Here is a 27,218-nt window from a genome sequence, read left to right on the forward strand (position 1 = left end):
GAGAGAGAGGATCAGTTGTGGATGCTGTGACAGCATAGAGTGTAGATTGGTGTAAACATCATTGCCCAGCAGAACCGTATTCACAGGGATCTGCGTTTAGCATATGGAAGCTATTTTTTTAGAATTTTTACACGTCCAATAAGCCTGAAGAGAAGAACACCTAACTTAGACTGTCCTAACGTTATCGAACGCACTGCCAAAGTAAAAACAACATTTGAAATGCAAACTCGATTGTGCATGCATGGAGGGCATGGGGAAGAGACTGAGAGGGTGAAAGTGAAGGAAATTTGTTCCGAAATCAAGAGAATCCTAGGAACCCTTGCTGCATTCTTCAGTTCGATAACGTCAGTGGGTGAATCTCAGATGTGTTGTGTGCCCAGACATACAAGTACAGCACTAACCTGAGCATGAGAGCTGCTTGTCATCATCGTGGTCAGGAAAACGAAAGGACGAACGAGGAAGATTGCTGACCATGCATGACGAACAACTGCATATCTAGACGACAGACGGCTTGCCAGAATCAGTCTGGTGTATCTTCAGGAATCTTCTTTTCCTAATCGCATTCAGCAGTCAGCTTCGAGGTCAAGAACGCGATGATATTTTCAGAAGGAATAATTTTCAAAAATTTTAAATTTTGGAGAAGAAGCTTCCTTTCTAAAAAAAAGCGTTCCTTGCTTTCACGCAAGGAGGTGCCTTGCCGGACATGTCGTCGACAGCACAGTGTCGGCAGATCCACGTTTGTAGGCTGCAGACCCAGCCGAAGCGCCAGCACCCCAAATCAAGACTTTTTTATTTTCCGTGGCGGGAAATCGAGCTTTTCCAGGTATCTACAGCCTGTAGAAATTCAACGCTGAGAATTTCCAACTATTGTCCGGCTTTGGTCCTCTGCCACCGACCTATCCTTTGAAGGAGAATGCTGAAACCAGTTGGTTGCTCTTCAGTTGTTCTTTCTCTATCGTGTACATATTTTTGTATGTCGACACATGCCGTGTGCGACGACGTAGACACTTCTCAACACTTGAGTGACTTGAATTTGGCCATGATGACCGAATGTCATTGGACCGTGGAGTCGAGTAGAGGGCTCAGGCTCGATCGGCACAACGGGTACGTATAGCACAAGGGTAGGGCTAATGATATATCAAGTTGTTTGCTGTGCACAACCTTGGGGCGGAATTCGGCACGAAATTCTCTGCTCGCCAACTGTTGAGTATACCATGCAATACGTAGGTTTAAACTCATGTTACAGTGCTATCACGGTTGCAACCCTCTTTCAAATGGTGACATAGCCAACAACCACATAATCCATATCAAATTTTGCCCCTTGTTTTCTTTCTAAGTGTGAATAATAGAAATAATACCAGTCCTAATCATTGGAAAATGCAATCACGGTCTATTATCGACACTATTATCGACACATCGTACTGTCGCGGACATGGAAATCCAGTTGATTGACCGGGGCCGGCGCCCTCAGCGCGTACAGAACGTTGCATGCAGTGCACATGTTGATCCAATGCGACCATCAGCAGTGCATGATAAACCGTGCTACGGCTGCATGGCCGGCGCCCTGGGGCCGCTATACGTGCGACCTGATTTCCATGTCCACGACAGTAGTACCATGCAGCCTGGTAGTGCATTTGGAGCAGGAAAGTGAATGGTAGCACTGCGGTGGTGAACACATGAGCTGATGACAACCATCGTCGTCTTGTTGGTTTGTGTTGTCTCCAGTTCATTGCAGGTTGAACGAGGAATGAACGTCTACTCTTTCTTTCCAAAACTGGCTGGGCACATGCCAATGAGACGGAAGCTAGTGCCAAACCAGTCCTTGGAAGTTTTGTTGTGCTGCTGGACTTTCAATCATCATGTAAAGTATATTCCGGTTTCTGAGTCTTCGTGTGCGCCTGAAGAGCTACACTGTGTAGAGATGTTGGAAGTTTATCCTGCTCACGACACTGCACCAAGTACAAGCACTTCCTCGGCATTGCCTGAGCCCTATTCTGTGTTTACTGTGACCAGGAGAAGCAACTAGAAATTTGGAGCTTGAGCTGGAACGCTGGTGCTCTCTCTCTCTCTCTCTCTCTCTCTCTCTCTCTCTCTCTCTCTCTCTCTCTCTCTTTCCGTCACGTTCTGCCACTGTCCGAAACCGGTGCATGTGCTAGCATGTCGAAGCGCATTGTGTCTGAGTCACGTACTCACTCTCCTGCTCCTCCCTCATATGCCCAAGACAGTATGACCAATTGTGAATACAGTTCATGCCCACATGTGAACTTGTCTGATTCTCTTGTAGTAAGCTGCCACGTGTGTACTTGCACGTGTTGTGTACATGTGTGTGTGTGTGTGTGCGCGTGTGTGTGTATCTATGGGACTGCGTTCTCCTATTCTCTCTCCGGTGCCTTCGAGGCCCACTTAACCCTTGTGGCAGTGGCTCGACAGCACAGGGCAGGTGTGTGTGCGCACGTGCATGTGTATATGTTTGTGTGTGTGTGTGTGTGTGTGTGTGTGTGTGTGCGCGCGCGCGCGCGCGCGCGTGTGCATGCGCATGTGTGGGTGTGCGCGCGTGCATGCAGATGTGTGTGTGGGGGGTGTGCGCACGCTGATGCTCAGCTCTCCAGAATTATGTCCGTGTGCGTAGCCAATGTATGGTGGCAACATAGCCTTCCTTCATGTATATGTGTATGCGCATACTATTTGGGATACTTTACTGTTTTTGGTGGGATCCAGTTACATAGTTTTCTGTTCAATTATTAATGTTTATACAGCTGCTGTATTTGTAGTGCAACTTTATGTCTTTCTGCTGGTCAAATTGTCGTCTTGATGGTGTTCTAATACTGATATACATAGAAAATATTACCCTCAGAAAGTGTGCTCGTTGTGAAGTTGTCCTTCTTTGGGCTCAAACCATTGCTCGTGTATAGGTAGATACATATCAGTGGGTTCGATTGGTGGCGAGAAGTCAGCCTAAATTGTTTGGGGCGGAATTCGGCACGAAATCCACGCTGAGTACTTTTTGACGACGAGTTGCGTCGGTCTTGAAAACTCTGGCGAGAAAGCGAGGAAAATGATGTCGCTTGGAGCTTTCCGCGAAACTTAGGGCAGCTAATGCCCGCACCTTCCCAAACATTGCCTCGGAACAAGACGATACCACCAGGGAAGCTCTTGTGAGCAAGGGATAAAATAGTCTCTTTTTGGCGATATTGAGCTGAGTTTCAAATTTCCCGGGCCTGGGGTCGGATTTGGAAAATAAAAGTGCAACTTTTAGGGCTCTTTTTCGGTGCTGGCGCTTCGCCTGGACCCGGCAGACGTTTTGATCATCCCGGCCTGGTGGTGAGATTTTGGACCCGGGAGTACTAAAAAGCTGCTCGCATCCCAGGGTGCTCAGTTTCGCTCTACCCGCGCGAGTAGGGGTCCAGGTAACGGGCTCTCTTTCGCGGCCTGCGGAGCATAATATACCTCCCGCTCCGACCGTAGATCTACGCTCGCCTCGATATTTTGCCGCAAAATGGTGCTGCGAAATCTTCGATATTTTGCCGAGCCTGGCACAAGAATCTCGATATTTTGCTCCATTTTGCTCCGGAAAAACGTGTATTTTATCCAATTCCCGTACAATCCCGTACAACGTTTCATAAAACCGCAGGGTCGGTTTCTCAACACGGATTTCCACGCACGTGTCCTGAGTTCTTCCAAAATTATGTGGATCCACAGTGAATCCCAGTGATATTTCGGTGACATGATCTCGTCCTGCCTGGGCAGTCAGAGTGTATCCTGCTGAACCGAGGAAATCCAAGTATCAGGCATCGATTTTACCCAACATCTCGATATTTTGTTCCGATTTTGCCGGCAATTTCCGCTCTTTCAATTCTTCGATATTTTGCCGAAAGAATTACCGGCAGGATCTGTCTGGGCCTATATCAGGCTATCACCTGGTCACTGCGTGTCATATCCAGCTCAGGCCTCTATTGTAGTCGAGATCTATTGACTATTTTAGTACATGTACTGAGTCTGTACATGACTTTTTGAAGTTTTTGTCCAGAGTACAACCCTGGGGTTATAACTTATAAAATTATACTCTTGCTTTTGTAGTTCCCTCGCCAGGCCGTGGACAATTATTATTTTGTGCGACTAAAAATTCCACAAAGTCCGGCTGTACAGTGTATGTCCACTGCAGTATATGTAGCATGTGGTGCCAAGACTCAAGTGTACAGAACTCCTTCTCCCACTACAAGTATACAACTTACATGTATGGTAAACTTGGTAGAATTGTTCAGGTAACTAAGTTACTTTAGTGCAGTACATAATAATGATGTATGGAGGTTATAATGTGTACGTATGTGCGTGAGCGCGCGTGTGTGTGTGTGCACGCAGACACCACAGGCACAGGCACACTGTCAAGAGTCATTGATTGATTGATTTTTTTAGGATTGACCAAAGGCTGCGGGAGCCTATTGAGTGGAGAGCAAACGCCACAATCAACAAAGAGCAGAAATGAGAGAAAAATAAACTACAATCATGTACAACAAGTACATGTATCTACAGGTCTGCTCATCTCACAATATCAGTGAAGTACACGAGACTCGAACAGAGTCAATGACTTCAGAAGAAGCAAACCTCAGTGCATTGGTTTTCAGAAACCAGATGGTAGAGAGGTTGCTGGCCAACAGCAAGGAAAGAGGGGCTGTGGCACACAGCTGGCACCGGCGAGGAACCCATAGCAGTGAACTATGTTCACTGCCTGCACACACTCAGAAACTCAGCAAGGAAAGAGAGGCCCTGAGTCACAGCTTGCTCCGGCGTAGAAACTATAGCAGTGATCTGTATTCACCGCCTGCACACTCTCAGCACCCAGTAAGGTGCTGCACAAGCACAGGAGAACGGCGAGCAGACTCCACGGCCGGAACGCCACCCAGTGAAAGTCACGCGCGAGTGGCATGTGCAAAACGGGGACTTCTGATAGCCTGGGCTGGACAGGAAATGGTCTGAAGCCCCAGCCAGTAGCGGTTATCGAACAGTTCAGGTCTTCCCCATAGCGGTGGCAGGCTGAAACATACAGGTGGCGAAAGTTTCTTGTTGCACATGACACAAACGAAATCAGCCAAATAGATGTTCACTCCTTCCATAAAGATAAATACTACTTCGAGTGGCCATGGCCTGCTTGCCACGCTTATCATCTCATGAAAGAGACAGCTTAGAGAATGAAGATCTACCGTGGCACTTCCATCCAGGTCATCAGCCGTTATTAGATGCGGACTGCGGTTGATCCAGTGATGAAAGAACAGAGCGAACATCATCCCGCAGTAGCCTGCGGTTGAGCTTGCGCATCTCCGCAAGTTCTTGCTGCAGTTGCTTGACAAGCGCACTGGACTGGATGGCTTCGGTGTTGCCTGCCTCTTTCTTGCTCTTTTCGTCAGCCTGAACGACAGAAAACACCAGGAAGATACCTTGAAGTGTTGATTACAGGGATCAATATCGTAAGAGAAGCTCATAATCAGTCACTGCTACCACATGCATATGATTGTACCTCCCTGGTAGTAGCAACTCTGTGCGACTTACCCTGCAGCAAGACCACCAGTACGTCTTCCAGTAGTCACTTCTTTCTTTGCCTGTTGGCCCAAAGCATTTAGTGAGAACACATTATACAACAGATTTAGTGATAGATAATTATCAAAGAAAAAGTGGCCACAGTGCAGCAGCCTCACATCGAAGGCCATGGATACCACAAATTGTACAAGCGGCATTCAAATCTATTAAACTTCCTAATTCGTCATTCCGTTGGAATAATATGTTCGTCTCAGAAGTTCGTCAGAAGTAGTGCTTGTACAGTACATATTATACGTATGTTCATGCACATCTGTCACCTGCGCGGTTGGCCAAGCCTAATGTTTTAGATTACATCCTCTGCAGATCTACCAGTGCACAGTGCACAACAGTAGTAGACAGCTACGGATAGAAACGAACACTACATAGACTAATAACACTTCGTCGGAGCACACATTTCTGGTTTTCAACAACATTCTGAAAATGTCTACGAGTAAACCTGAAGAGAAGACACGAAAGTTTACGTGTGAAGAATTCCAGAATGTTGTTGAAGAACCTGAAGTGTGTGCTCCTACCAAGTGTTTTGCCCCTGAGGAAACTTTTTAGTTTTCACATACTAATAGACTGATAGGAATGGGTTTGCTCCCCACACTGGAGCTCACGCTATTCCGCCGACTTGACTTGACTGACTCACGACTGCCATCCAGAGCACACGAGAAGTCCATCGAACCTTCGACTCGGCGAACCTGCAAGAAAGCACCACTCCCTGCTCAGCACACAGTGTTTCGGGGAATTCGCCCCTCATCAGTTGAGCTCGAGTAGGCTAAGGAAGATTGTGCCTGAAACTGGGAGTGGTGCTTTCTTGCAGGTTTGCTGAGTCGAAGGTTCGATGGACTTCTCGTGTGCTCTGGATGGCAGTCGTGAGTCAGTCAAGTGTCTAGTCCAGTCGGCGGAATAGCGCGAGCTCCAGTGTGGGGAGCAAACCCATTCCTATCAAATCATCGCCGAAGTCACAACCACTATTTCGTAATGGACTAATGCAGAGGATTTCAAGAAGCCAAAGTCACTTTTGAATACTGGGGGTCAGAGGCATACCCAGCAATCAATTCAACATTACATCATGATTCATGTATAATTTATTTTGCACAAATCAAGTCTTGCAGCAGCAAATGTTTTCGATGGTGCGTACTAAGACAGTACAGAACGAAATGCTGTTGACAACGCTAACACATCCGCAGACAATTTTGAATGGCCGTACCTTGTAACGCCAGCTTTGGCCCGGCCTGAACAAACCAAACAAAACAACAGCAGATGCAGCACATAAAGCAAAGAGTTCATCACTGCCATATGTGGACACAGCACAGACAGTACACCGCACTACAAAGCAGTACTGCTCACACGTTCACGTGCCACCCATCTTCCAAACAAGAAAGAGCAACAATGAACAAACTAAATCTGCAGGAGATGCAAACTAGAACGACGAAGATAACAACAGACTTAAAACTCTGACTCTAGGCCCACACGGCTGGTTGGTTGATTTCATTATGTGACTAGAGATACTACGTGTAGTGGTGTGATGTGTGACGTGTAAATACTAATGGTGTGATGTATAGGCAGGGCACCATCGTTTTTGATCCGAGAGTACCCGCGACTCCCCGGGTTCCCCTCAGATGTGTACGGTATTATGACGCAAAGATCCGATTACGCTTGACCAAGACCCTATGCACAGCAGGATCAGGCGTTGCACACTCTGGGGGGTTATGTACTCCTGATATCATTTGTACTGGTGTGATGTATTACGTGTACTGGTGTGATGTATTACGTCACTTTTACGTGTACTGGTGTGGTGTATTATGTGCAGTGATGTATTATGTGCAGTGGTGTATTATGTGGTAATTATTATACACTCGGTGTGACAAGGGTAAAGACTGCATGCAAGGCAGTGATTAAACAGTCATGCACGTGGAAATAACACTGAACAGTGCTGTGCATGTAATAATTCCGTTTACTCCTGTAATAGTTAAAGGGGAAGTTAAGGCAAAAATTAAAATTTCACCAGTTGTAGTCTTCGGGGTGCTGAGTCGAATGGTCTTGGTCCGAGGAAGCTGAGACGCTCCCTTCCTACTTGAATCCCAATCGAACTCGCGCACTTCCACCGAAACTGGGTGACTGCGCCCTACGAGATGGGGATTTGTATGCAAAATGTCACTAAAAGCGCCATTTCGTTCTTATAAAAGTACGGATGACCGCGATTGGCCCATATGTTGTACTCTTTTGGACGCTGAGTCGACTGGTTTTGGTCCGAAAAGGCTGCGATGCAGCGTTCCTCCTTTATTCCCAATCGAACATGGTTGAACAAGTGGTCACGTGCTCCTGGGTGCCCAAATCACCTGGTCACCACGCCAGCAGGTGACAACTTTCACACCAAGGTTCAACTCGAGTGACAGGACTGCACCCAAAAAAGGTCAAACAGGCTAGTAAGTTGTACCCTGCAGGCACGGTGACCAGGTGACTGGCGTACGCAGGAGCACGTGACCGCTTGTTCAACCATGTTCGATTGGGAATAAAGGCGGAACGCTGCATCGCAGCCTTTTCGGACCAAAACCAGTCGACTCAGCGTCCAAAAGACTACAACATATGGGCCAATCGCGGTCATCCGTGCTTTTATAAGAACGAAATGGCGCTTCTTAGTGACATTTTGCATACAAATCCCCATCTCGTAGGGCGCAGTCACCCAGTTTCGGTGGAAGTGCGCGAGTTCGATTGGGATTCAAGTAGGAAGGGAGCGTCTCAGCTTCCTCGGACCAAGACCATTCGACTCAGCACCCCGAAGACTACAACTGGTGAAATTTTAATTTTTGCCTTAACTTCCCCTTTAATCTTCTGTGGTAATGCAAAGCTGAAATACCAGCACTGGTTCATGTCACCACCAACCTTTGACTGAGCTTGGCCATGAAGGCGGACTGGACAATTGTCGAGTGGTGCAATAGAAGAAGACGTGCCAGAAGTAGTTGCAAGTTGCCGCTCGAAGAGAGCCAGAGGAGGTAGGTAATCCGTATTCAAGCGTGCGCCGGGCTGCCTGTTCCACAGGACACCGGGTAGTGCAATGATGAAGCCAAAGCTTACTGGTCCTTCAGAAAATAAACACAACACAAATGTCACTCTTAGCTAGGAGCATGAAATGCAAGCCTCAAAGACAAACCCAAATGTAAAAGAGATGGCCTAACAAAAGCCTGAGAACGACAGTGAGCAGCAAGCAGAAGTTAGATTGCTTCAAGTAGTTCGTAGAGCTCATTCAAGTGACCCGGAGAGAGCACACTCCACGCACCACATGAGCTGTGCGAGATTTATGAGTGTCAGTTGTCATGTTGTCAAGGAGGGAGTACGAGTGTGATTTTGAGTGTGATTGGACAGGACACTGCGCTGAAATAGAATGAGTGTTGTTGTGATAACATCATTTACGAGTGTGTTGTTACAATACAGTGTTTGTTGTGCGTGTTTGTCGGATACGCCGATATAATCAGTTGCGTAGATAATACTTACGTTGTTGCTTGCATTCTCGCTCTCCACAGCAACTCCACAGCGTGCTGCGTTCTATGTATTCCTATTCTGTACACTGACTCTCTCTGACAGGGTTTGCTGTCACCCTGTCTCTGGGCGCAAGCACCCTCTGACAGACCAAACTGCTTGCTTCATCTCCACAATATTTATCTCCTTTCGATTTGAATTTCTGTTTGTTCTGCACTCTGATTTTTCCTTGTTGCACCTGCGCTTTTGTACGCGGAACTTTGCTGTCGCCATCGCGTCGCCATTATTTATATCCATGGTTACGTGGTGGTATGACTCATCGATGCATCATGCGCGCATGATCATTCTTCTTTTCTACTCGTACACTTCGATATGCATGCACGCACACTGATGTACACGTACACGTAAGCCAATGCACGCACGCGAGCACGTTTTGCTGATGACAGCGATTTGGCGATCGTTGTTGTTGTTTTGTTTTCGGGTTGATTTGAGAGTATGGTTGAAACCAATAAGTAAATACAGTCTTCTATAGTCTGTTTCAAAAAGATTAGCAATCAGGTTTTGGTCTTAAAAAGTATGAAGATAAGGGGAAATTGGACAACGAAGTACATAAAAAGGCTGGTTAGGGCACGGCAAATTGTTCTGTGAAGGTTTCGGAACAATTGGACCAGCCGTTAAGGAGTTAGAATTTCGGCCAGGTTTCCGGCCTTTTCCCATGGTTTGCAATTTGCCCTGGAAGCCAGTATCGATTTTTCTATCAAAACCCACGATTTATCTTTTCCTTTCTGGCCTTGTGGTTATGGATGCTGTCTGCTGACCATGAAGTTGTGAGTTCAAATCCCAACCTATCTTCAACTCACAAAAAAAAAAAAAAAAAAAAAAATCTTCAACTCACACTTTTTTTCATTGTTTTCGCCATGTGAACACACCCACAACACTGAAACGGTGTGAGTGAATACGGAAGTCATTGCGCTGTAGCTACGTGTTGAATACACCGGCACATCGATCGATCGATTTCTTTTTGAGAATTATTTTAGTATTTCAAGATCGCCAATTTATTTGAATTTAGAAGTCAACGCCGTCTTCTATCAGCTTCCACAGGCGTCTGCTTTTCTCAAAATGTTGTCGAAGTCATACGGATAGCTTCGCCAAGTCATGGCCTTGGGAATGAGTCTGTGTCGATGTCGTTTTCGTCACATGGTGAGAGTAAATAGCATCGCAGCTCAAAGAAACTATTTGATCACAAAACATATTGGGACCCATGCCGCTCGTCAGCCTTGGCATTAATGATTTACTACACTTTCGACATGTCCTCTCTGACTCCATAATCGATACGAGGAAGAACTCGTTTGTTGTGAACCAGACGTACACGACTGTACCGACATCGACCTGAGTGAGTTGTCATTTTTCATGCTTTCGCGCGGAATATTTCTTCGAGTTCACAGTGAGTTTTTCCAGGCAGCGCTCGAGCGCTCATACGGTAAGACGGCAAACTCCCCGGGCGATCACCAGGATTGCTAATCTTTTTGAAACTGACTGTAGTTGTCTCCACGAAAAGGCCAGGAAATCGTGCCACAACAGGGGTCTGAAGACCGCGTAGTTTTTAGTTGTGGTCGATAATTTCACATGGTCCTTCGAGCCGGATCGTGGAGCTTGAGATCGAGAGTCGATTAGTGTTTTAAAAATTGAGAAATTTGGTCAGTCATGGAGGAGAAGGAGGAGTCCAGAGAGACGAGTGAGACCACTAGCTCTGGGACAAAACAACCAGCAGTAGAAGCGTCGGCAAAGACGCAGGATCAGCTTGTTTTGCGCAAGAAGCGCAGGGTGCGTGGGGGCCATCGGGGATCGTGCACGAGATGCATGGGCGAGTTCCAGCACGTTGTGGACGAAGCTCGATATCTGAATGTGTTGGCCGACGATGTCCGTGCGTCTGTGCGTCATGCACGCAATTTGCTGGCGTGCAAGAGGGAGCTGCTGGCCGCTCTGGACGCAGAGGTCTTGGATTTAGTGTGTGACGTCAGTGATGGAGACGTTGAGGAGGAAGTCATGGAGGCGGATGACTGGACACTGAAGCTGCAGACGTTCTGCAGCACACTGGACCGTATATTGGATTTCCCAGCAGAGGAAAAAGCACGTACCCGTGATGACCGACGCGCCAGTACACTGAGCACACTGGGAGAGAGCTCAGAGAGTACTGCAGACTCGGGAAAAGCAGTCAACCCGATCACTGAGGATGCCGCGAGTGATAATACTACTACTAGTACTGAGAAGCTTGCTGCCCTTACAGAAGAGAGTGTTGTGGCGTCGTCAGCGTCCAACTCACAGTTGAGTACGCTGTCGTCAGTGTCGGCCAGTGGCAGCTCTGCCAGAGTGAAGCTGCCGAAACTAGAGCTCGGCAAGTTTGGTGGCAACGCAATGGAGTGGCAGCATTTCTTTGATGTGTTCAAGTCGCTGATCCACTCCAATAGCGGCTTGACAGACACGGATAAGTTCACATACCTACGTAGCAGTGTTTACGGAGCAGCAGCAGCAGTGATCAGTGGTTTGAGCCTCACAGAGGCGAATTACGCAGCGGCAGTCAAGTGTCTAGAGCAGCGGTACGGAGATCCGCAGCGTATAATCAGTGCGCATATGGATGCCCTGCTGAACTTGCCAGGTATCAGCAATGAGCATGATCTGTCGGGCCTCCGCAAATTGCTGGACAGTGTAGTGAACCACGTGCGGTCACTGGAGAATATGGGCCGGAAGACCGAGCATTATGGAGACATGTTCGCCCCAATTCTTCTCCAGAAACTGCCAAAGGCGGTGCGCCTGGATGTCTGCAAAGGTGTAGGCGATGCGTCCTTCTCGTTGCAAGAAGTGCTGCGGCAGTTGCGGGAAGAAATAAGAACCAGGGAACGCTGTTCCTATGTGTCCAGCGTCCAAAGTGGCACCAGAGAACCAAGCCGGGGCGCCATGGCAACAGCGGCATCACTAAACACGACAGTGCACAATATGGCGTGCATCTACTGTGGGCGGGACCACGCTACCGCGTCATGTTCCGTTGTAACCAGTGTGGCCAAGCGGAAAGATTCGTTGATCCAGCAGCGCCGCTGTTTTGTGTGTACGAGGAAAGGACATATAGCAGCGAAGTGTATGTCTAAGACACGATGTGGCAAATGTGATAGACGGCATCACACCACCATTTGCGCAGACGGGCAGCAGACATTCTCCGGAACGTGCTCCGCCATGTCGCAGGCATCGGCACCGCTACTCCAGACGGCCAAGGCAGCGGTGGCCTCACAGGAAGACCCGAACCGTCAGCTCAAAGCCCGCATCTTGCTGGATTTGGGCAGCCAGCGGTCATATGTAACAAACAGCCTGCGTCAACAGTTGGACCTGCCGACGGACCACACGGAGCAGCTGGCCATACGTGGTTTTGGCACACAGCACGGGTCGCCAAAGGAAGTCGACGTCGTGCGACTAAGCATCGCTACACTGGAGGGGAGCCCAGTGTCAGTGGCAGCAGTAGCCGTTCCCTTGATCAGCGCGCCGATCAGCCGGCAATTTCCGACCGAGGTAGCGGAGTCGCTCGCACCGTTCTCGACATTGCAACTGGCTGATGATTGCACTGGCGCGGCCAATGTGGACATCCTGATTGGTGCAGACCACTACTGGGAATTCACAGAGGGCAACGTCATCCGTGGCAGTGATACCCTGGTTGCCATAGCGACAAAGCTTGGTTGGGTTTTGTCCGGTTGTCCCAAGCCATCAGCACCAGCTTCAGCAGCAACGCACGTGTTCGCGGTCACGGCTGAGCAGCTAGAGCAGCAGCTAAAGCGGTTCTGGGACTTGGAGTCTCTCGGTATCCAGCCCTTGGATGGGAACCCAGTGCAAGCAGCGTTCGACGAGACGATCAAGTTTGCTGACGGCCGCTACACTGTGAGCCTCCCGTGGAAAGAAGTCCACGCTGTGCTGCCGGACAATTTTGGACTGAGCCACAAGCGGCTATTGTCTCTCACCAACAAGATCGAGAAGGTGCCAGACGTGTTCAGTGAGTATGCCCGTGTCATGGCAGAGCAGCTGGCAACTGGCGTCATTGAAGAGGTACCAGCAAACGAAGTCGGCGAGGTGGGTGAAGTTCATTACATTCCCCACCAAGCAGTGGTCCGCAAGGACAAGGCTACCACCAAGGTGCGGGTGGTGTACGATGCCTCAGCACACGCAGGGAAGAATCCTTCCATCAACAGCTGCCTCCACTCCGGGCCGAATTTGCTGGAGCACATCCCAGACATCCTCCTCCGCTTTCGGTGCTATCCAGTTGCCCTGACTGGTGACATTGAGAAGGCGTTTCTCATGCTCAACGTATGCGAGCACGACCGGAATGCGCTGCGGTTCCTGTGGTGGGATCGGCCGTTCTCGAGCGAGCGGCAAGTGCAGGTGTACCGGTTCGCTCGCGTGATGTTCGGGCTCACATCGAGTCCATTCCTCCTCAACGCCACACTGAAACATCATCTCGAGCAGTACCGGCAAGAGGATCCAGAATTCGTTGATGAAATCAGCCGCAGCATGTACGTCGATGACCTGGCAGCGGGCGCAGCGGATGACGAGGAAGCGGTGGAGCTGTACACGAAGCTCAAGGTCCGCATGGCTGATGGTGGGTTCAATATACGCAAATTTGCGTCAAGTTCCACAGCTGTGCAAGAGCACATCAACCGCACAGAAGGAGATACGGCTGCAGTTCACCCTAGCTCCGGGACAGCGTGCGAGGACGACTCCACGTACGCCAAGGCATCACTGAATGTACAGCCCCATGATTGTGACAAGGTTCTGGGTGTCACGTGGGACCGCCAGACTGACAGCATAACGGTGGACATCGCGTCAGTCTTCGACTCAGCAAAGGAACGGCCTACGAAGCGTACTGTCTCATCGCAAGCGGCACGGTTGTTCGATCCACTCGGCATAGTATCGCCAGTCACGGTCAAGCTCAAGATATTCTTACAGCAGCTACATGTCGCCGGTCTGGACTGGGATTCACCGCTATCAATCGAACAGGAGCGGGAGTGGGCATCCCTGATGAGTGCACTTCAGCGAGCAGCACCAGTGCGCATGCCACGATGCTATTTCAGCGGCGCTACAGCAGACGCCAAAGTATCGCTACACGGGTTCTGTGACGCTTCACAAGCCGCGTTTGCCTCCGTCGTGTACCTGAGGATCGAAGCAGCGACCGTGTCCATTCAGTTCGCCATGGCGAAGACCAGAGTAGCACCGACAGCGAAACAGACCATCCCACGGCTCGAGTTACTCGCAGCGTTGACGCTCGCCCGTCTGTTGGTCACAGTACGCCAAGCCCTGGACAAGCAGATCACGGTAGCATCGACTCACTGCTGGACCGACTCACGAGTTGCGTTGGGTTGGATCACCAACACGGAGCAGGAGTGGAAGCAATTCGTGCACAACCGGGTGTGCGAGATCAGGCGACTCACCGACGTCAGTGTGTGGGACTTCTGCCCAGGCACCCTGAACCCAGCCGACATTCCGTCACGTGGTGCTACGCCGGACGAGTTGCATACGTCGGTCTGGCTAACAGGCCCAGCATGGCTCAGAGAGAGTGAGCGGCCACCGGGTACGAGCTTCACGGAGGGAGAGCAAGTCCCTGAGGAGTGTCGGCAAGAGTTAAAGAAGTCAGCTCAGGTCACAAGTCTGGTGACTACCGACGCAACTAGCAGCAGCATCAGCGCCATTATGGACTGCACACAGTACAGCTCCTATCAGAAGTTGCGGCGAGTTACAGCGTACGTGTTGAAGTTCGTGAAGCTCGTGCAAGGCCGACGAGACGAAGCAGCCGCAGAGACGGTACTGCTAGATGAAGCGCAACGGCTATGGATTGCTGACGTGCAGCAGTCAGCACCAGACGCAACCAACCGCATCGCCAAGGCCAAGAAGCAGCTTGTCATCTTCGCAGATGAGTCAGGTCTGCTAAGGTGTGGTGGAAGATTGCAGGCAGCGGATCTGTCGGCAGGCCAGAAACACCCAGTACTGCTGATACCCGGGCACCACGTCACCGAGTTGATCGTCGCTGACTGCCACGAGCGAGTGCTGCACAATGGTGTACCAGAGACGCTGACGGAGCTACGAGCTCAGTTCTGGATATGTCGTGGTCGTCAGTACGTGCGTATGTTGCTGCACCGATGCAGACTCTGCAAGATGCTGGAGGGCAAGCCGTACGCGGGACCACCGCCACCTCCACTGAGTGAATTTCGCACGCAGGTCGGCTACGCGTTTCAGCACACAGGCGTTGATTTCGCCGGTCCGTTTCATGTGCGGACAGCGCAAGATGTGGAGAAGGCATACCTGGTACTGTATACGTGCGCAGTCACCCGAGCAGTGCATTTGGATCTCGTCAGCGATCTTAGTACAACCACCTTTCTCCGGAGCTTCCGGAGATTTGTAGCGCGGCGAGGAGTGCCGGCAGTTGTGAAGTCCGACAACGGCAAGACCTTCAAGGCAGCCGCACGTCTCTTGCGAGACCTCCATGTGGAACCGGAGACGAAGAGCTACTTGCAAGCCAAGAACATCCGTTGGACGTTCAATCTGGAGAAGGCACCTTGGTGGGGTGGCTTCTTTGAGCGACTCATCAAGAGTGTCAAGCGATGCGTCAAGAAGGTCCTGCGGTCGGCGCAGATTACAGCTGACGAGCTATTGACATTACTCGCAGATGTCGAGGCAATTCTAAACTCGCGCCCGTTGACGCACGTTTCGACGGAGGATGTACGAGAGCCGCTGACGCCATCTCACCTGCTATGTGGCCGAAGAGTTCTGTCACTACCTGACATGGTCGCCGACGATCCTGACGAAGTGCCTGTAAGCCGCAGATATGCCTATCTGCAAGAACTCCTGCGTCACTTCTGGTCTCGGTGGAAGAATGAGTACCTGCTGGAGCTCCGGAACAGCCACCGTATCGGACGTCACACCGATGTTGATACTATCGCCGTGGGTGACATTGTGGTGATTCACCAAGACGGGGTTCAACGCGGCCTGTGGAAGCTGGGAGTCGTAGACAGCTTGCGTCCAAGCGAGGATGGTCGTGTGCGAGGAGCTGTGGTGCGCACAACAACGAAGAGCGGCCGACCGACAACGCTAAACCGGCCGATTCAACGCCTCTATCCGGTTGAACAGCTTGTCGTATCACCAACCGCAGCGACACCTGAAAAGTCGACGCAGCAGATGCCTGATGCAGCGGACGACACGCCTGTCGAGGACGCAGCAGACGCCAGCCCAGTTCCGGACACCCGGCAGACACGCCCACGTCGGGCTGCAGCTCAGCGAGCGCAGCAGGAGCGACAACAGCTTATCAGTGCCAACAGGTTGTGAGTATGGCAGTGCACCAGCAGTCGCATCTTTCTATTCTAGTGTTGTTTTGTAGTTGACTATTGAATAGTCAAGGAGGGAGTGTGCGAGATTTATGAGTGTCAGTTGTCATGTTGTCAAGGAGGGAGTACGAGTGTGCGAGATTTACGAGTGTGATTTTGAGTGTGATTGGACAGGACACTGCGCTGAAATAGAATGAGTGTTGTTGTGATAACATCATTTACGAGTGTGTTGTTACAATACAGTGTTTGTTGTGCGTGTTTGTCGGATACGCCGATATAATCAGTTGCGTAGATAATACTTACGTTGTTGCTTGCATTCTCGCTCTCCACAGCAACTCCACAGCGTGCTGCGTTCTATGTATTCCTATTCTGTACACTGACTCTCTCTGACAGGGTTTGCTGTCACCCTGTCTCTGGGCGCAAGCACCCTCTGACAGACCAAACTGCTTGCTTCATCTCCACAATATTTATCTCCTTTCGATTTGAATTTCTGTTTGTTCTGCACTCTGATTTTTCCTTGTTGCACCTGCGCTTTTGTACGCGGAACTTTGCTGTCGCCATCGCGTCGCCATTATTTATATCCATGGTTACGTGGTGGTATGACTCATCGATGCATCATGCGCGCATGATCATTCTTCTTTTCTACTCGTACACTTCGATATGCATGCACGCACACTGATGTACACGTACACGTAAGCCAATGCACGCACGCGAGCACGTTTTGCTGATGACAGCGATTTGGCGATCGTTGTTGTTGTTTTGTTTTCGGGTTGATTTGAGAGTATGGTTGAAACCAATAAGTAAATACAGTCTTCTAGTTGTCTCCACGAAAAGGCCAGGAAATCGTGCCACAACAGGGGTCTGAAGACCGCGTAGTTTTTAGTTGTGGTCGATAATTTCACATGAGCACAGTTTGAATATCGCAGAGATGCGAATCAGAGACCCAAGCACAATATGCACTTACCCTTCCGCTCAAACACGAGAAGGCATGCACACGTGCTGACTTGCCACAGGCGTGCTGTACCATCATTCGAGGCAGATAGCAGGGTTGTGCCGTCAGGGGATAGCGACAAACACGTTACAGATCCCCTGTAAACACCCATACAATGTACATCCTCGCACGATCATTAAATAAATAGTGAAATAGGGCACGTCCGATTGGGAGCAATGGATGAATGATGTATCGCTGCCTCCTCGAACCAACATCATTTGATTCAGTGCACTAAAGACGATGGGTTCAGAAAGTTTCATCTTTGTCCGTGCCACTTCAAGAAAGGAAGGACGTTTGCAGTCAAATTCTCTATCAAGAAGGGAGTACTCATCCCATGGTGAACGGCGCTATTTGATTGGGAATATGGAGGATACTAGTCTGGCTGTCTGCATTATTGAGGATACTAGTAGGCGAATATGCAATAACCTGAGATTTTGCATTGAGTGACATTAGAAACACTGATCTGCCAATGCCATACCACACAAAAACAAACGTGATGATGTCATTTGCACTACCTCTACAGGACGAACGGAACATTGTAGCTTCCTCTGACCAACCCCGTTCGACTCAGCACCCAGAAGACTACAAGAAGTGTAGTCTGGATTTCAGGCCAAAGTTTCCTAAACATGAACACACACATTTCTTTATTTACAACACAAAAACACGCCGCTCAGCTACATTCAAGTAACTTACGTGTGTCCCGTGCACACCATTTTCGGTGACTGTCTTGCTTGGTCGTCCTCGCTGTTCTCACTTTGTGCCTTCTGAGGGCCACTTGTCTGAAAGAATGCAGAAACAGAAACGCAAAAGCAATGATACTTTCAATGCATTGTTAGACTCAATGTGAACAATGACAATGCTTTGCCCCACCGTTCCCTTTACAAGTGCAAGTGCATGGTTGTTGCCAGACCCTTGGGCGAACACTCTACTCCGTTCAGTTAATTTTGAACACTTAGACTAGCTACCTTGTCCACCAGCAACAATTCATTTCATCGCACTCAGTGTACCAGTGACATCCACCAACATCTACTTGCATAGCGTGCCTTACCGTGCAGTGCATGTTAACTTTGCGAATGAGGTGACCCTTTTCTTCTGCGCCGAACAGGTGCAGTTCCATAGTGTCCAGTGCCAGCGCCAGCAACGGCGACTCGAAAATCAGTGTGCACAGACGCTGTCCTGTGCTGAGTTCATATACCTGTTCAGAACACAACACAATCATAACAACAACAACAACAAGAAGAAGAAGATAGTTTAAACTTGCTTCGCATCGACTGAACAGTTACCTAAGGCTAAACCCCACTGAAGCAGAATTTTGGCCACAAAAGATTATCACTGAATACAGATGGAGTATATCACTGCTGCCATACCTGACACGTCCCATCTTTCGCTGTAGTAAATACACGAGCCTGAGCAGCTCCTATGCCACAGTAGATGTCAGTTACAGGCCGGGAATGGTCCCGCCAGGATATGCGCGGGCTGGGCACCTCGCCGCGGTTACACTGGCTAAGAACGCTGCACAGAAAGCAAGCCGCATCAACCGCACACTTCAATGCAATACATTTTAAATGGTCACGTCTACAATCACACATGGCAGAATAACTCCTGACATGTGCACTGGCTTATTTCTGAAACGTCAGATTCTCCACTACACCTACCCTTGCGATAATTTCATCTACAGTCCAATCTCTTTAGAACGAACACCAAGGGACCGATGGTATTGGTTCGTAATAGCGGAGTTCTTCTTATCTATATTTTATCCAGTGAATACAGTGATTTATCCGATAGAGTTTAATAGGAATACTAATTCTTCAGAAGTAGTGACTAACTCGGCCATTTGAAAATAATTGAACTGTCCACCTCTCCACACTGCGCTCTTGGCCCACATGCACAACACCATACTCCATAGCGAGGAAGTTCGTTCTTGGATAGATATTCCATGTCCTCCAGACAGCTGTTTTGCTCATTGAGAGCTCCACAGAGCTCCACAGAGCTATTACTATGGAGTACGGTGTTGTGAATACAGAGGTTCTGCTACACGGAACTACGTACCAAACTCCGTGTCAACTGCAGTGAAGTTTGACACGGATTTTTCGTACGTTGCACCGGTTCTGCTGTACGTAGCATGCTCGAAGCATGCACGAACACCCCGCCACATGTACTCTGTACGCTCACTTTTCACACGGAGTCCAGTCCGTGTGAAGCGCGCTTCACACGGAAAACGGTATGAAAAAATCCGTATCAAACTAAATCCCGTACCGCGGCGAAGTTTCCATACGTACTTTGGCACGTTTTACCGTGTGGCAGAACCTCACTAATATGGGCCAAGAGCGCAGTGTGGAGAGGTGGACAGTTCAATATTAGTTCTTCTATTAAAAGTTAAAGTTCGTTGAACCTCTGTGAAACCACAATATCAATGCTGTTAAATGCAGCTGTAGAGGCTCTGAGCTTCGCGATCCAGCATTCATTCAGCACAGGACAAGTACCGGTAGTGTATTGCACGCAAAGTACATTGCAAACACACGTACCTGCCAAAACCCCACACATGCACCTGCCCATCTTGGCCGCCTGAGAGGAAAAGCGAGCCATCGTCGGTGAAGCGCAGAACGCTCACTGGCTGGAAATGATGGGAAACAACTGCTAGAAGGCGCCCTGATCCAACCTACACAGACATCCATACATGTAGAACAGAGGAAATTGAGTACATGTAGAACAGACGAGATTGAGTACATGTACATGTAGAACATACTAGTAATCTAATTACTGTAGTACACACTGCATGGGAAGTATTGCCAAAAGAAAACTAAAGTAAAGTTCATACCTTGGCGTCCCTATTGTACCTGAAGATGGCTGTGAAACTGCACCGTTCGAGACATATTCAACTTCATGTACACATGATTTGATTGTTCCAGCCTCTTGTAGTCCCAAACTAATCAAACAATGGTCTAGTAGAACACGCGCCACAAACAAATACGTAAAGAGCTGCCCGTACGACAAAAACATTCCGACCATACAAAGCTCACACTCGTGCCCTGCCCCATCACCTATAGTGTCCATACTGGCATGTTGTCTGCAATAGCCAAGCTGTAGACACTCCATTTCCGCTTGCGATGAGTGATGTTGAAAAAAAACAATTCACACTCTTATCTCTACAAGGCAATGAATAAAACAATGGAAGCCGATATACATACCATGTCAGATGGACTAATAAAATAAAATGCTTTTCGGTGAAATGTCGCACTGTGAATCGCCGTTCGAGGTAGAGTCGTTCGGTGAACTCTCGTTCTGTGAACTGGTTTTCGGCAATCCGTCGTATGAACACATCAGGGCTGCCAAGCATGACTATTATTATTATTATACGCACGTCCGCGTTTACGTCAACAGTAAGTCCACGTATTCGCATGTGCCAGAAGACAGGCAGAGCATGACTAAGCAATGAATAATGGTTCAAGCTGCGTAAATCATACCTGCCACACATATATTGATGAACCGATGCCGCACAGACAATACATTCCACACGGAGTGCATGCGACTGCCAATGCCTTGCCGGGCAGAGGGATACGAATTATTGGTTGGGCGTGCTGAGGAGAAACAAGCAAAGAAGTATAGTAATGGTATCTTACCACCCGAGCTGACCTGTAGAAGTATTGCGGCAGCAATTATTTCTCCTGGCTCAGCAACATACCATATCCGCTGATGATCCTGGGTGCCCAGAACAAAACTATAGTAAAACATGCCATGACCGGATGCCCTTGGGGCAGCGGAAACTGTCCTAATATTACAGGATTCCGCTTGACCCAGGTGTTGCAGTTAGACTGGTGCAGCATGCTGGCTGTTAGAGTACAATCATTCATGCGTGATATGGATAGGCGGATGTGTTAGAGCTATGATCCATGTGTGCTTCTATTCATGCATTCCCATCAAGAAGGCCATGTGTCAGGTCTATTCAGTACTCTGGTGTCTAGACGTCTGCATTCTATTGTTGTATCACATTACATGGTCGAGTGTTGCCATAGGGTCTTTCTATACCATGTATGTGCGTGCACTGATATTAGCTATTGCTATCTTTTGTTAGGCCAGAGTTGGTTTTAGCCTAGTTGTGGAGATGTTCAGGTTTTAGTTCTTGGAGAGTTGTGACTGTTTTCAGATCATGAGTCAGTGTAAACATTGTGTCCTGGAGATCTTTGTGTGTGGATAATCCCGGTTCCGGGGAGAAACGGAATATCTGGTCCTTCGAGCCGGATCTGGAAATAGTCATCATGGAAGGTGAAGATAGGAGTACGCGCAGAAGTGCGCGGTCAACGAGAGGTGTAGCACCTCCCCGTTTGGGTTTTGAAGAAGAGCGCTCGATGCGCAGTAGTAGGAGATCAGGAGGAGGACAGTCCCGATCTTCATACGAGACTCAGCGTCGAGTTCTGGAAGCAGAAAAGAGGCTCCTGGAGAAGGAGCTTGAGCTCGTGAGGTTAGCTCAAGACGAAGCGTCGTCAAGTGGCCAAGGGGCCAAAGGATCGTCCTCTCCCAAGATGGCCTCCGAAGTCTTCGCAGAGGAGCTCATAGAAGGCCATGAAGCTGATGCAGCCGTTGACGCTGGCCAAGGAGATGAGGCTAGTATGGGTGAAGTAGAAGTTGCGCACCTGCCAGAACATGCAGTGGCTGTTTCTCACGATCCAGAGCCGCACGCAGTGCCGAGTCCCAGTGTAGCCGGAACTGTCAGTGCCCACACAAGCAGGAGTTTGCCTGTGGCGGTGAGGACTGAGTCTGAGGTCGCACGTGCGTCGACGAATACGGAGCAGGCCAATCTGTCAGGGTTGCGAGTGCAACAAGAGTTTGTGCTGAAAGAGAAGCGCTATCAGCGGGAACTGAGCGAAGCTCAATCAATAGCGGACGCCGAGCAGCGACGTGTAGCGAAATTGAACAAGGATCTTGCGAGCGCTCGTGCAGACCTGTCATCGCTGCAGGCGGAAAATAGGCGAGTCACGCAGGAAAAAGAGGTGTGCGAAGCTGAGCGGGATGTATCGGAAAGGGAACTGCGCGAGCTGCAGCCGCATCTCGAGCGCCTGGAAAGAGAACACCAGGAGGGGCGCATGTGTTTGGAAGATCTCCGCGATCAGAATGACCGCTTGCTGACGCGAGCCGAGCAGGTTTCAGCAGAGCAACACGCGCAGCGAGCTGAACTGCTCGACAAGCTCGAACGCCTTCGCGCGGAGAACGCCAGCCTGCAACAGCGGGCGGATCGAGGCGGAGGCCGAGGGTCGGATGAGCAGCGAACACAGCGAGCGGAGTTGCTAGTTCAGCTGGACCAGCTTCGCGGAGAAAATGATCGCCTGCGGAGGCGTGCGGACCACGACCAGTACACCGCACAGTGTTCTAGTGCGCAGCAACAGGAGCTACGCAGTCGGATTCAGAGCGATCAAGAGCCGGAGGAGATAGTGAAGACGCACCAAGCAGCTGGTTCCACGGTCAAAGGCCTTCAGCAGGATGGACGTGGGCAAGCAGATGAGGGTCTGCAAAGCCAGCTATCAAGGCTCACCGCGCGACAAGCCAAGATCAACACCGACTTGCCAGCGTTCTCGGGTGCAGCAGAAGAGTGGCCAGCATTCCACCACATGTTTCAGTCTACGACCAAGCAATGTGGCTTCACGGAGGCTGAAAACATTCAGAGATTGCGGGTCTGCCTAAAAGGTCCTGCAAAAGAGGCAGTAAGAATGCTCCTCATCGTGCCAGAGAACCTGCCGAAAGTTCTCTCAACGCTGGAAAGGAGGTTCGGGCGGCCAGAACTAGTAGTCACGGAGCTCGTATCGAAGGCGAAATCAGCTAAGCCGGTACGCAGTGACGATGTAGAGACCTTGGTGTCGTACAGCACCTCGGTTAAGAATGTAGTGTTATGTATGAAGCTGCTTGGTAGCTGTGGACATATGTCCAACCCTACCCTCCGACAGGAGCTAGTGAATAAGCTGCCAGTTGCACTGAAGATGCAGTGGGGCGAATACTTGGCGGAGAAAAGGATCCAGATGGATTCCCTCGACCTGGAGGTCTTCGCAGACTGGCTAGAAAATCGAGCAGAGGCTGCGCTGAATGTGGCCGGGCCGTTTGCCAAAGCGGCCCCTCGAGCAAGTAATGCAACAGCTATGCACACCACAGGTGGTCCAGCCAGCACAACTAAGCCAGTGTTGCAGTGCGCCAAGTGTGGTAAAGCGCACTCCCTCACCAGCTGTGATGTCTTCCGCCAACTGTCAGTGAAGCAGCGGTGGGACTTCGTGCTTGGAACATCGCTATGTGTGTGCTGCTTCAAGACAGGCCACTGGAAGTCCGAATGCAGAGGCAGTGGTTGCAACAAGTGCCGAGGCAGACACCACCCTGACCTCCACCAAGAGCGCGCACCTCCGGCCAACCAAGGCTCAACGAGCAGGAGCACAAAGCCACGAGAGAATGTGGTTCCGCAACACAGCACGAATACGTCGGTGGCAACCACGCAGAAGACCGCTTTTATGGTAGTCCCTGTCGTGTTATGCCATCAGGACAAGACGGTGCGGGCCACAGCCATGATGGACAGCGGTTCTTCAACAACATACCTGAAAGACAGTGTGGCAAACGACCTCGGGCTGCAGGGAACACCAACGGCATTTACGGCGTCGGTTCTGGGGGGAAAGACAGTCTCAGGAAAGCACCGTCGCGTAAAAGTGACAATGGCGTCGGAAGACGGCTCATATGAAACCCAGCTGGAAGCATGGACGCAGCCAATAGTTACAGCACCGATGGAGATGATCGAGTGGAACTCGAGGAGACACATGCACAAGCACCTCCAAGAGGTTACCTTCCCGCAGGTGACTGGGGACCAAGTCGACCTGCTGATAGGACTCAACGTGCCAGAAGCGCACAGAGTACTGGAAGAGCTGGCAGGACAGCCGGGCGAGCCAGTTGCTCGAAAACTTCCCCTCGGATGGGTATGTTTCGGTCCCGTCAAGTCGCAAGCGGCAGAGTTCACAGAGACGTCCCTGCATGCGAATGTCAGCGACAGGAGCAACGCAGTTCTCGACGACCTCGTCGCAAAGTTCTGGGAGGTAGAGAGCGTTGGTTTGGTTCCTAAGGCTACGAAAACGGTCGCGGAGGAGGAAGCACAACGTATGGTTGAAGGAAGCATGAAATTGATGGATGGCAGAGTGTCGACGGCCATACCGTGGGTCAGCACCGATAAGAAGCCAGATCTCCCACCGAATCGTGAAATGGCTGAACAGCGACTGAGAAACCTGGAGAGGACTCTGAGGAAACGACCGGAAGTCTACCAGCAGTATTCCGACGTCATCAAGTCCCATATAGCCAAGGGCTACATCCATCCGTGCCAGGAGACAGACCAACAGTGGTTGCTTCCTCATCTGGCGGTGGTACGAGCAGATAAAACTACGACGAAAGTACGAGTGGTATTCGATGCCGCTGCCCGATACCAGGGCAAGTCACTCAACGACGAGATGCACTCTGGACCGAAGTTGCAGAGAGATCTGGTACACGTGCTGATGAAGTTTTGCCTAGAGCCTATAGCGCTAGTCGGCGATATTGCAGAGATGTTTCTGCAGGTGGAAATCGCTCCAGAAGATCGCAAGTATTTGCGCTTCCTGTGGCGCGACACACCGGATGAGCCAGCCGCCATGTATGAGTTCTCTCGGTTGGTATTTGGGCTGAAGGCATCGCCATACCTGGCATGTCGGGCTCTGAAGGCAACGTCAGCAGAGCACGGCGCATCCTTCAGCAAGTTGGCTCGGGAAGCAGTTGATGAAGCGTTTTACGTTGATGACCTGCTCGACTCACTACCGACTGTGGAGTCCGCCATCAACACTCGACAGGAAGTCCAGAGTCTGCTCGGAAAGGCGTCTTTCCACGTCCGCAAATGGAGGAGCAACAGTCAAGCCGTGCTAGAGTCTATACCGGACGAGGACTTGGCCAAAGAGGCACTGCTATGCATCAGCAACGACAGTCAGCAAATACCAGCGGTGGTGAAGACTCTCGGTGTGGTGTGGGACGCCAAGACAGACACCTTCAGCTATACGCACCGTGCTCCTGAAGAACAACAGTGGACCAAGCGTCAAATGCTGTCGAAGATGGCGAGCATCTTCGACCCTAGAGGCCACATTGTGCCCTTTACCATGCGGGCGCGGCTGATGTTTCAGGAGCTTTGTGCAGCTGGGATCGGGTGGGACGACCAGATTCCGGCCGAGCTGAACGAGAAGTGGTACAGGTGGTTTGCCGAGCTGGAGCACCTCAGCAAGATCAAGATACAGAGATGTCTCAAGGAAACGGATCGCCCAGCCCATGAGGCATCACTGTCGGTACATGTGTTCACCGACGCTTCGGCCCATGCAACAGCGGCAGTGGGTTATGTCCGAGCGGAGTACCCCGATGGACATGTGCGCATCAGCATTGCGCTTGCTAGAGCCAGAGCCACACCACTGAAGAAAGTCACGATTCCGAAGCTGGAGCTCCGCGGTGTAGTACTGTGGTGTGATTGGTCACTTTCATATGTTTAGTCTTTGCATATTTAGCTACACGTATGTTTGTAGAGCCCATCGTTCATCTTTTGTTCTTTTAGGCTCTGAGGGGGTTGCCTTTTTGGTTTCTTGTTTTGTTTCACCCTCGGAACTCCTCGTGTGAGAGGGGGAGAATGTTGCAGTTAGACTGGTGCAGCATGCTGGCTGTTAGAGTACAATCATTCATGCGTGATATGGATAGGCGGATGTGTTAGAGCTATGATCCATGTGTGCTTCTATTCATGCATTCCCATCAAGAAGGCCATGTGTCAGGTCTATTCAGTACTCTGGTGTCTAGACGTCTGCATTCTATTGTTGTATCACATTACATGGTCGAGTGTTGCCATAGGGTCTTTCTATACCATGTATGTGCGTGCACTGATATTAGCTATTGCTATCTTTTGTTAGGCCAGAGTTGGTTTTAGCCTAGTTGTGGAGATGTTCAGGTTTTAGTTCTTGGAGAGTTGTGACTGTTTTCAGATCATGAGTCAGTGTAAACATTGTGTCCTGGAGATCTTTGTGTGTGGATAATCCCGGTTCCGGGGAGAAACGGAATACCAGGGATACAAGTTTGATCCTCAGCGCGTTGCGTCGGTGCATGAAAATTTGTTGGGTCAATGTAGGATCCCGCTTGTTGGTACAGGGTTCGGCAAACACAGGTCTTGACAAGTGAAATCCAGCGCCATGAACGTAACACCTCCGCAACTGCATGCACCTAGCACTGCGAACGTTGGGCTGTGCAGTGAACGTGACTCTGCTGTGTTCATGAGGCCGAGTTTCACTTGCCAGCACTGCAATATCCAACAAGAGAGTAGTGCATGTACCTGTCCACAGTGCGCCCTGCCAAACTCAGCAAAACAATTTCCTGCACTTTTTTCTCAGAATATTCCCGAATGCATATTGCCCGTGCATATTCACGCATGAATCCATCATGGGATCAAACGGCGAAAAATATATCCAATCTCTGGAACAGCAATATAGACCATACCCCCACCTTTAACCAAGTCCATACGTGCAGTACTGGTTTCTCCTTGTACGCAGCCACCACGTAGTCAGAGCCCAGTCGTGCAACACCACGACATGCAACTGTTCCTGCACTTCCACGTAATGCCTGTGAGTGACGACCACCCGTGTGCATGTCACAGAGGGACAGGGTCCCCTCCGTGTCCTCTGCAAGAAGAACGGCTGTAGGTATCATTGTGGACTTTCGTCAGTAATGAGCACAACAAATTCTGAACGCAATCAACGTAAACGAAATCAAACTCATCATGGTCATTGAAAAACATTTTCAATCTTCCGTAG

The 27,218-nt window shown here is 50.0% G+C and overlaps 2 protein-coding genes across 3 annotated transcripts; one reads left to right on the forward strand and one right to left on the reverse strand.

Moving 5' to 3' along the window:
* Window positions 1-4,372: 4,372 nt before the first annotated feature.
* Window positions 4,373-27,193, reverse strand: LOC135815646 (WD repeat-containing protein 18-like). Of its 2 annotated transcripts, none has more exons than XM_065328969.1 (11): window positions 26,911-27,193; window positions 20,865-20,978; window positions 19,926-20,059; window positions 18,768-18,912; window positions 18,449-18,595; window positions 18,094-18,179; window positions 17,374-17,498; window positions 8,464-8,660; window positions 6,788-6,812; window positions 5,545-5,594; window positions 4,373-5,403 (listed from the first exon to the last, which is right to left on the reverse strand). In XM_065328969.1, exons 1-11 carry the CDS (start codon window positions 27,112-27,114, stop codon window positions 5,221-5,223), a joined length of 1,410 nt encoding a protein of 469 aa, XP_065185041.1. In that variant the 5' UTR covers window positions 27,115-27,193; the 3' UTR covers window positions 4,373-5,220. The 2 variants fall into 2 exon arrangements, with proteins under 2 accessions (XP_065185041.1, XP_065185042.1); XM_065328970.1 differs by lacking the exon at window positions 26,911-27,193 and adding an exon at window positions 21,083-21,174.
* LOC135813325 (uncharacterized) lies at window positions 10,603-16,410 on the forward strand. The gene is made up of 2 exons (XM_065326425.1): window positions 10,603-10,700; window positions 11,786-16,410. Exon 2 carries the CDS (start codon window positions 11,794-11,796, stop codon window positions 16,408-16,410), a length of 4,617 nt encoding a protein of 1,538 aa, XP_065182497.1. The 5' UTR covers window positions 10,603-10,700; window positions 11,786-11,793.
* Window positions 27,194-27,218: the final 25 nt, after the last annotated feature.

This window comes from Sycon ciliatum, chromosome 4, assembly GCF_964019385.1.
Source record: "Sycon ciliatum chromosome 4, ocSycCili1.1, whole genome shotgun sequence".
Taxonomy (NCBI): domain Eukaryota; kingdom Metazoa; phylum Porifera; class Calcarea; order Leucosolenida; family Sycettidae; genus Sycon; species Sycon ciliatum.